Source organism: Salvelinus fontinalis, chromosome 14 (genome assembly GCF_029448725.1).
Source record: "Salvelinus fontinalis isolate EN_2023a chromosome 14, ASM2944872v1, whole genome shotgun sequence".
NCBI classification, from domain to species: domain Eukaryota; kingdom Metazoa; phylum Chordata; class Actinopteri; order Salmoniformes; family Salmonidae; genus Salvelinus; species Salvelinus fontinalis.
The window spans coordinates 1,336,878-1,347,636 of record NC_074678.1 but is presented as its reverse complement, the minus strand read 5'-3'; the positions used below and the strand labels follow the sequence as shown (position 1 = coordinate 1,347,636).

The following is a 10,759-nucleotide window of genomic DNA, read 5'->3' as shown; positions in this document are numbered from 1 at the left end:
GTCAACATGCACCTGTGGGGATCATACTGAGGATGAAATGATTTCATGTTGACTGGCTGACTGATCATCATGTACTGATATTAGAGGCTGTTTCTTTTATAATACAATTTTTATTTAACCTTTATTTAACAAGGCAAGTCAGTTAAGAACAAATTCTTATTTACAATGACGGCCTACCCTGGTCAAACCCGGACAACGCTGGGCCAATTGTGTACCGCCCTATGGGACTCCCAATCACAGCCAGATGTTATACAGCCTGGATTCGAATCAGGGACTGTAGTGACGCCTCTTGCACTGCAGTGCCTTAAACCGCTGCACCACTCGGGAGCCCTTGTGTTGTTGTTTTGTTAATGGTTATTTCTGAGTCTGTTTCCTGATCGAAGCACCAGTGATCATATTCTAACATGTTATTCTGAAGCCCAGACACAGGAGGTTAGTGTCACTTTAATTGGGGAGGACGGACTCGTGGTAATGGCTGGAGCAGAAGCGGTGGAATGGTATCAAACACACGGTTTCTATGTGTTTGATGCCATTCCACTCGCTCCGTTCCAGCCATTATTATTAGCCGGCCTCCACTCAGCAGACTCCACTAATCAATCACACTGTAAACCAGAACACAGAGTGATGGAGAGTTCGGGCTTGGACAGATGGTAAAATAGTAAACAGAGTAGATTTAACAAGATTCGTCCATCTGAAAGTAGCTTTGTATTTAACCTTATCGTACCTAAAATACTCTAAAGAACTAGGATTACCCACAGATTATCTTTAATTAGCATTTCTCTCAATCTATAACTGTCATAGAGTATGGAAAATATAGAGATATTCTGATTTTATGTGTTTGTTTTTCATCTTTTAAACATACAGTATGAGTTAGATAGCATAGAAGAGGGAAGGGTTAGATTGAGGACTAGTGTAATGAGCTCAAACTGACACTAGATGACAACATTGTACACTCATTGGTGCCAGTGGTGAGTAATCTTCATCCCTTGACTGGGAACACACCTGATTCAACTAATCAGAGATATAATTAAAGCCTAGTTGATTACGCAGTGTGTTACTGCTTGGCTGGAGCAAAAGCCTGCACCCATGTAAGATTGGGCACCCCTTCACGTGAACCATTGGGAGGTGTTCTCCATACTTTTCACCTAACAATGGAGCAGAACCCTTTGCAACCTAAGTTCAGGTAGTACATCCGTTTCCCTATTGGTGCAATACTGAACAGAGCCCTGGAGGAGCCGTCTCAACTCTCCTCTTACCTGTGAACCCCGGGCTGCAGAGGCAGGCGTACCTGCCCACCCTGTCTACGCAGGTGGCTCGGTTCCTGCAGGGCTGCGACACACACTCGTTCACCTCGATCTGGCAGCGCTCACCCTGGAACCCCGGCACGCAGAAACAAGAGTAACCGTCACCACGGCTACGGCAGATGGCCCGGTTGTAGCAGGGGTTGGGGAAACACTGGTCTGTTAACGGGGCCGCCGACCTCGCTTTCAGAGGGGATGCACCTGGGGACAGGAAGTTATGTTTTGATTGATTGTCTGACTGATGGGTTTCTTTTTTTTTATTATGTTTTTTTCCCTCTCAAACAATAACAACAATACATAAACATGAGACAATAAACAGACGCACACACATTTCAACAAGCATCAATGACATCACACCTGCTCTGACCCACATGTTGCCACCGCAATCATAGACATTATGACATCACACCTGCTCAGACCCACATGTTCCCACAGCAACCATACACGACATCGCATCACATATGTCTGACAAGCACACCGCCCCTCATCCTTCATTCTCTGGAACATTCCAGTGCTTGTAGCATTCTATGCCATATGGCCACAAATTGCACAGTTCTATTTTTCTCTGTAGCCCACACCTTTCCAATATTTAAATAATAATATATTTGATTCATCCACCCATAACTCGTTTTACACTTAAGAAATGACTCTGCTGTTGTGCTGTATAATTGTGTCTCTTGTAGAATACATTCTATTCATTAGTTTATACTGGATGAAGCGTACATTTTGTTATCTGTAATTTCATGTTATGTTCCAACACTCCCTCCATCTATATCAGTTATTTTTAAGTCTTGATTCGAATAGTTTATATTTTTTCCAAAGACATTGTCAGTTAGATATGCTCTCTGCAAGGTTTTGTATATCTTACCTATCATATGCGTATCTATTTCTGAGTCAAATAGGATTCCCTCAGCATTGCTTACAGGTCAAGATTTCGTGAAATAAAACGTTTAAGTTGCATATATTTGAAAATGTCTACATTGGTCAGTCCAACCCGCTTTTTAATTCTAACATTTAAATATTTGTATTTCCTACTACCACATCATTTACGGTTTCTATGCGCCATGTGGGCCAATTCATCAGTGAATTCTGAAAAGCTATCCAATGATTGTTCCATTGGGGTGTTTTTAGTGTGATATTGGTTCTTGTAGAATTTGTGTCATTTTCGTCCATATTGTTATAGTGTTCTAAACTATAGAGTTGTTAACTGTTCTATTTACTCTTTGAGTTTTATTTGCCCATATGAGGTCTGTTATGGCCGAGTATACTTTTTTAAAGACTGTCTTTGGTGGAGTAGTTAGTACTACCGAGAAAGGAAAAAAAACTTTGGGGAGCCATTCCATTCTGAAGAAGTTTATTCTACCGGTAAGATTTATGGGAAGACGTATGGTCACCACTTCCACCTACCTCTCCTTGTTCAGGCGGTGTTCGAGGGTCGGCGTCACCGATCTTCCAGCCATCACTGATCAATTTTTCATTTTCCATTGGTTTTGTCTTGTCTTCCTTCACACCTGGTTCCAATCCCATTAATTACATGTTGTGTATTTAACCCTGTTTCCCCTTATGTCCTTGTCGGAGATTATTTGTTTGTTCGTGTATAATGTATTGGTGCGTGACGGATTCTTGTACCCACTTTTATTTATGTTGTATTTTGGTTTTGGAGTTTTATTACGTTTATTAAACGACTCCATTTATACCAAGTTCGATTCCCCTGCGCCTGACTTCCCTGCCACCTACACACACGTTGTTACACATCTCCTCGTAATGAACATTGTCGAGTATCCTTAAGAGAAGGCTAACTTTTCTAGCTATGCCAGGCAAAATCGGGCATCATCAGCTCATTGTTATGGATGTATCCAAATGAATGTCAATAGAAAATAGCTAAACAAACGCAAATGCAGCTACTTTGCTGTTATTCTGGCTGCGGAGGTCGTGACTGTTAGCCGTAGCTAGATGGCTAGCTAGCAAACAAGGGACATAATAAAGAATGAACGAGCATAGCAACGGAACATAAAGTACCAACGACTGGGTCGCGTCCATAAATATCAAACCAATCGAATGAACGACTGGGTCGCGTCTCTCGAAACCAAAAGTTGACTAAGTATGAATTATCTTTTAAAAATGAAAATTTCAACAAAATATTATTTCTAACGGTAAATGTGTGCTTTAGTATTGTTTTCTTTGGCAATTGTGGCATAAACGAGATTTCCATTCTGTACATTACCTTGGAAAAATGAACTCTGCTGAATCGTCCATTATTTCCAAGGTAATGTACATCGCTGTTTATCCCTTACTTAACCTGTAGTTGTTGGCTCTCTTCAAGAGTAAAATATCATATTCCTGCTTAAGTTCTGAAATTGTATTTTCTTCTTTACCTTGTAAAGTGTTTAGGGCTTTTTCAAAGATAGGGATTTATTTATATTTTTCTTGAATTAAAATTTTGAACTCAGATTTAACTTTAGCATGATATTATCATTCCCCTAATGTACCCCTTAAAAGCATCCCAAATTATGTCGGGGGTTGGCTTTTCTCTGTTCTCTATGCCTGTATTTGTAATGGTAAAGGCCTTTATTTTTTCATTTAAGTATTTAATAGATTTCTGGTCTTGAAGATGCGCTCTGTTCATTCTCCATATTCTGTCATTATGTGTGTTTCTGTTGTAGCACATGGGTGGAACATTCCAGACCGGGAGGGCCAAAGGTGTGCAGGCTTTAGTTCCGGACGTGCACTAAAATGTCTGATTCAACTAATAGCAATTGATCTTCAGGGGGATATTGAAATATGTCACAGCAGACTTATTCTGATATACTGTATATTATTCTCAAGGTGTCTTTCATACATTCTCTGTCTCTTTTACATTGTCGTACAAATGTCAGTACCACCAAAAAATGTACTCGTGAGGATGAACTAAAAGGGATTCATATGTCTACTAATGTATTTTATTCTCTCAGCAGTGTGTTACAATGAGTCAAGTTTTGCATTGTCTCACACAGCAATTGTGTCCTATAGCGTATGACACAAAAGGCTCTCTCTCCTCCTATGAAAACAGGCCTCCTCACTCCCCATTCTTGTGTCCGGTACAAGGACGTTTTGGAACTTAATAGCCTCACAAAGCATCACAGCTGGCCTCCATGGCAACCAATTCCACGGTTCTGTTTCTGCAGTCTCTCTATCGCCATGGCGACCGCAGGCAGACAGAAGTCAGTGATTTATCAATGCATTCCTTCCTAGTACGGCCTCGGTGCTGCTGTGCATTTACTTAATCGCACAGCACAGCAGAGATTAATGACACAACGCCTGCCAATCACGGCTATGTTTCTGTTCTGTTCATTAGTTTGGCTGTAAACATGTTGCCTCCCATACTAAATAGTGGATTAATCCACTCACGTGTTTGTCCAACACGTCTACCAGGAGAGAGAAGAATTAACCGAATGGCTCCTCCTAATGCCCAGCTTACTGGAATATAGAACGTCCATTCAGATGAACTGGTATCATTTACACTGTAGATCAGATCAAGGATGGCCAATCCTTCTCCTGGAGAGATAATTTTTACGGTACCTCAGGTGTGTTACAGTAGGGTTGGAGCAAAAGCCTTCACACCCAGTAGCTCTCCAGGAGGACGTAGAGTATATTCTATAATACCCATTTCAACCAGTAAACACTCATCTGAGAGAGGTAGGTTAGTACACATACTGGGGATGGAAGATATGACCTTCCTGCTGTACAGGCACACTGAATGTAAGATGTGGACGGTACAATCATTTATTCCTTTTTCTTTATTTTTTATAATTTTCTACATTGTAGAATAATAGTGAAGACATCAAAACTATGAAATAACACATATGGAATCATGTAGTAACCAAAAATGTGTTAAACAAATGAAAATACATTTTATATTTAAGCTTCTTCAAAGTAGCCACCTATTACCTTGATGACAGCTTTGCACACTCTTGGCATTCTCTCAACCAGCTTGACCTGGAATGCTTTTCCAACAGTCTTGAAGGAGTTCCCACATATGATGAGATCCAGACAAGTCACACATGGCACATAACCTCTCCTACAGTATCACACACTACTTCAATTATCACAAGAATAGAAGTTTAACAAGTAACAGCCAGGTCGACACACAAAGCCATGGGTGAATGGAAACTGCTGTAGATGCGCACGAGAGAGAGGTTCAGTATTAATAGGTGGGACGACCTCTGTGTTGTGGATGAGCTGGAGAGGAGTTCCCCTGGGCAGTGAGCTCTGGAGTTATAGGGATTCCAGAGGTACACAGAGGGGGTGTGTGTGCATGTGTGGGTCCTTTACATTTCAGTTGAATGCATTCTGTTGTACTGACTAGGTATCCCCCTTTTGCTTTTCTGCATACGTGCGTGTGTGTGTCAGGCATCTAGGTGATAAAGATGGGATCAGGTAAAGGTCATTCTGGGGTAAATTATTTCATATATCCATTATGAGCTTGTTCTTTATTTAACTCCTACAGTCGTGGCCAAATGTTTTGAGAATGACACAAATATTCATTTTCACAAAGTCTGCTGTCTCAGTTTGTATGATGGCAATTTGCATATACTCCAGAATGTTATGAAGAGTGATCAGATGAATTGCAATTAATTGCAAAGTCCCTCTGCCATGCAAATGAACTGAATCCCCCAAAAACATTTCCACTGCATTTCAGCCCTGCCACAAAAAGACCAGCTGACATGTCAGTGATTCTCTCGTTAACACAGGTGTGAGTGTTGACGAGGACAAGGCTAGAGATCACTCTGTCATGCTGATTGAGTTTGAATAACAGACTGAAAGCTTCAAAAGGAGGGTGGTGCTTGGAATCATTGTTCTTCCTCTGTCAACCTTGGTTACCTGCAAGGAAACACGTGCCATCATCATTGCTTTGCACAAAAAGGGCTTCACAGGCAAGGATATTGCTGCCAGTAAGATTGCACCTAAATCAACCATTTATCGGATCATCAAGAACTTCAAGGAGAGCGGTTCAATTGTTGTGAAGAAGGCTTCAGGGCGCACAAGAAAGTCCAGCAAGCGCCAGGACCGTCTCCTAAAGTTGATTCAGCTGCGGGATCGGGGTACCACCAGTACAGAGCTTGCTCAGGAATGGCAGCAGGCAGGTGTGAGTGCATATGCACGCACAGTGAGGCGAAGACTTTTGGAGGGTGGCCTGGTGTCAAGGGCAGCAAAGAAGCCACTTCTCTCCAGGAAAAACATCAGGGACAGACTGATACTCTGCAAAAGGTACAGTGATTGGACTGCTGAGGACTGGGGTAAAGTCATTTTCTCTGATGAATCCCCTTTCCGATTGTTTGGGGCATCCGGAAAAAAGCTTGACAAGGTCAGCGCTACCATCAGTCCTGTGTCATGCCAACAGTAAAGCATCCTGAGACCATTCATGTGTGGGGTTGCTTCTCAGCCAAGGAAGTGGGCTCACTCACAATTTTGCCTAAGAACACAGCCATGAATAAAGAATGGTACCAACACATCCTCTGAGAGCAACTTCTCCCAACCATCCAGGAACAGTTTGGTGATGAACAATGCCTTTTCCAGCATGATGGAGCACCTTGTCATAAGGCAAAAGTGATAACTAAGTGGCTCGGGGAACAAAACATGGATATTTTGGGTCCATGACCAGGGAACTCCCCAGACCTTAATCCCATTGAGAACTTGTGGTCAATCCTCAAGAGGTGGGTGGACAAACAAAAACCCACAAATCTGACAAACTCCAAGCATTGATTATGCAAGAATGGGCTGCCATCAGTCAAGATGTGGCCCAGAAGTTAATTGACAGCATGCCAGGGTGGATTGCAGAGGTCTTGAAAAAGAAGGGTCAACACTGCAAATATTGACTCTTTGCATCATCTTCATATAATTGTCAATAAAAGCCTTTGACACTTATGAAATGTGTGTAATTATACTTCAGTATTCCATAGTAACATCTGATAAAAATATCTAAAGACACTGAAGCAGCAAACTTTGTGGAAATTAATATTTGTGTCATTCTCAAAACTTTTGGCCACGACTGTACATACAGTATAAACAACACATCCCAAAGCAGAAAGGGGCTACATTGCTGTTATTGGACAAACTGTTAAACTCAAGTAAGCAAACAAACACTCACCAGATCCTAAAAAAAAAGAAACGCACACCTATGTAGGCGAGGTGCTGGCTAGCGGAGTAGAAAACTAGAAAATAAAGGAGAGCCGCACACTCTAGGAGCTCAGATGCAAAAATATTTAATTACCAACGTTTCGACAGGCAAGCTGTCTTCATCAGGGTACCTCACCAGATCCTACATGTTACCAAACAAACACTCACCAGATCCTACATGTTACCAAACAAACACTCACCAGATCCTACATGTTACCAAACAAACACTCACCAGATCCTACATGTTACCAAATAAACACCAGATCCTACATGTTACCAAACAAACACTCACCAGATCCTACATGTTACCAAACAAACACTCACCAGATCCTACATGTTACCAAACAAACACTCACCAGATCCTACATGTTACCAAATAAACACTCACCAGATCCTACATGTTACCAAACAAACACTCACCAGATCCTACATGTTACCAAACGAACACTCACCAGATCCTACATGTTACCAAACAAACACTCACCAGATCCTACATGTTACCAAATAAACACCAGATCCTACATGTTACCAAATAAACACTCACCAGATCCTACATGTTACCAAACAAACACTCACCAGATCCTACATGTTACCAAATAATCACCAGATCCTACATGTTACCAAACAAACACTCACCAGATCCTACATGTTACCAAACAAACACTCACCAGATCCTACATGTTACCAAATAATCACCAGATCCTACATGTTACCAAATAAACACCAGCTCCTACATGTTACCAAAGGAGACAGAACATTCCTAAACATTACACCTGACAGATAGATATACTGTAACAGAATAAAGATGAATCACTTCCGTCTCCTCGTCCCTTAGATCAGTGGTCACCAACCTTTTTTGAGTCGAGATCACTTTCTCAGTTAAAATGCAAGCTTAGATCTACCATTCAAAAAAGAATAACACATAAACCTATGCAACATGAACCTATTAAAAACAGTACTGTACTAATGAAGTTTGTTCAGTAGGCTACAGGCACAAAACATTCTCACCGCATATTGGCTTTGCTTGAATTGCCCTGCCAATGCTTTGTCGTTCTTCTCAGACCATTTAAAAAAAATATATTTCAACATTTGAGGTAGGCTATATGATCACACTGGTATTAGCTGTTGTATTATTTGTGACGCACAGCTGAGTGAGTATAAATGTAAATCATTTTTCAATTTTATTTTACTGGGCTGATGGAGAATGCCTGCATCTGGTGGTCAGTCTCAGCGGAGGGCAGCAGACTGAAGGTTCACCTCTCAACGTCCCTCAGCTCTCCCTTGCCTCCACTGACACTGACCCAAAAGGGACACCATCTTCCAGCTGATGGCGAAACTCAATTCGCACCACATTATTTCTGCCTCATGCACAAATTCATGTTGTTACTCCTATGACCGGAGAAAGTGAAATATTCCTTGATATTAAAAAAAGATCCATGCGGCTAATTGTAAGAACGCAAGCCTATCGATACCCTTTCCTACTGATTTCAGCTGCAGTGCTGGTTGTAGCGTAAGTGGAAGTAGGGAGAACACACAGTTTATGGATTATAAAAAAGTGTTGAATAGAAAGTGGATAGTGCTGAGTAAAAACACGAACTGACTCATAAAAAAAGCAGATCTTTGCTGTATTCATTGACAGTCTCTCTAGTCATGGTTTTCACATTTTTGAAATCTCACAGTATCAATTTAGCTGTAGATGTCGTTTCCGCCTACTACGTTACTACAGACACGGTAATGTGAGCCATCCGATTGGCCAGCGGTAGGCATATAGTGCACTTGATTTGCTCCCCCAGGACCTGCCGGGAAGGCAGAGGTTATACATTTAGACATGTGAAATGGTTAAAAAAATGTGTTTTATTTCACCTTTATTTAACTAGGCAAATCAGTTAAGAACAAATTCTTATTTTCAATGACGGCCTAAGAACAGTGGGTTAACTGCCTTGTTCAGGGGCAGAACTACAGATTATTACCTTGTCAGCTCGGGAATTTGATCTTGCAATCTTTCGGTTACAAGTCCAACACGTCCAAGGGCTCCTGACACCCAAGATGGAGCGCAGGGCAGCTGAATCGGGTGCACTTACCGCCAACAGCACGTGATGAATAAGAAAACTAGCTCTAAGAAAACTAGCTCCCAACGCACCAACGATGGATATCAAAGACAAGGATTTCCCCAAACATGGCAACCCAAAGTTGCCATAACCACCCAGCAGAACCAGATCATCAACAGTGGCAGGCCGTGTAATGGATGGAATGCGTGTAAGAAGGGACCCACAGCATTTAACACACAGAGGGGTGTGAAGTGCACACCTGTTTTCATTTTGGTTCATTCCAGCGGGCCTTTCTCAAAGCTGGATATGACACTAAACGATGAATGGCCTGCCATGTTGTGGGTGTGCACTGCATGACGATCGTTTGAAGGTTTGGGATTTACAGAGGTCCATGTTAAGCAGGTGAAGCAACCATAATGGTATATCACATCAAGTTACACAGGAATGTATTGCGCCAAAAATCTTAGCTTTCCAGTCCATTCTAACTACAGATATGTATTGGTAAAGTAGGTGAACAGATTAGTCACATTTCTGACGGGAAAGGTGAGTGACTGTCAAAATGGTCAAATCAGACCAATCAGTGACTGTCAAAATGGTCAAATCAGACCAACCAATGACTGTCAAAATGGTCAAATCAGACCAATCAGTGACTGTCAAAATGGTCAAATCAGACCAACCTATGACTGTCAAAATGGTCAAATCAGACCAATCAGTGACTGTCAAAATGGTCAAATCAGACCAACCTATGACTGTCAAAATGGTCAAATCAGACCAATCTATGACTGTCGTAAAGGTCAAATCAGACCAATCAGTGACTGTCAAAATAGTCAAATCAAACCAATCACTGGTGGTGCAATCACACTTTCCACGGTGGACAATGGCACAACTTACTCATCCTCTCTCTCCTTAGTATCATTTGTGAAGGTCAATCAATTTCACAGAGAGCCTCCAGATTTTCACTAGAGCAGCTTATGAGTGTCTAGACCTCATCTCAGCATGACCCCGGTTGGGGGTTGGTGTCCAGGTGGGCTGGGGGGAATATCGGGTGTCCAGCCATATGTCCACTATCACGGACTATCAGCTGGAAGTACGTAGATCCAAGGCAGATCAGACACTGGATCACCCAGTGTGCATTACCAGTGCACGCACACACACACACACCCCACTGGACAAAAACTGGTTGAAACCACGTCATTCCAACAACAAAAAATTTATGTGAAATTCAATGTTTTTTTTCACCCAACGTTTAACCTA

General features: G+C 41.8%; 1 protein-coding gene across 1 annotated transcript in view; it reads right to left on the bottom strand.

Moving 5' to 3' along the window:
* The window catches only part of crb1 (crumbs cell polarity complex component 1), a 59,990-nt gene that overhangs the window by 47,203 nt on the left and 2,028 nt on the right, over positions 1-10,759 (bottom strand). Inside the window, exon 2 of the mRNA XM_055943707.1 lies at positions 1,257-1,502. Coding sequence (XP_055799682.1) covers positions 1,257-1,502 — 246 coding nt within the window. The remainder of the gene's footprint in view (positions 1-1,256; positions 1,503-10,759) is intronic.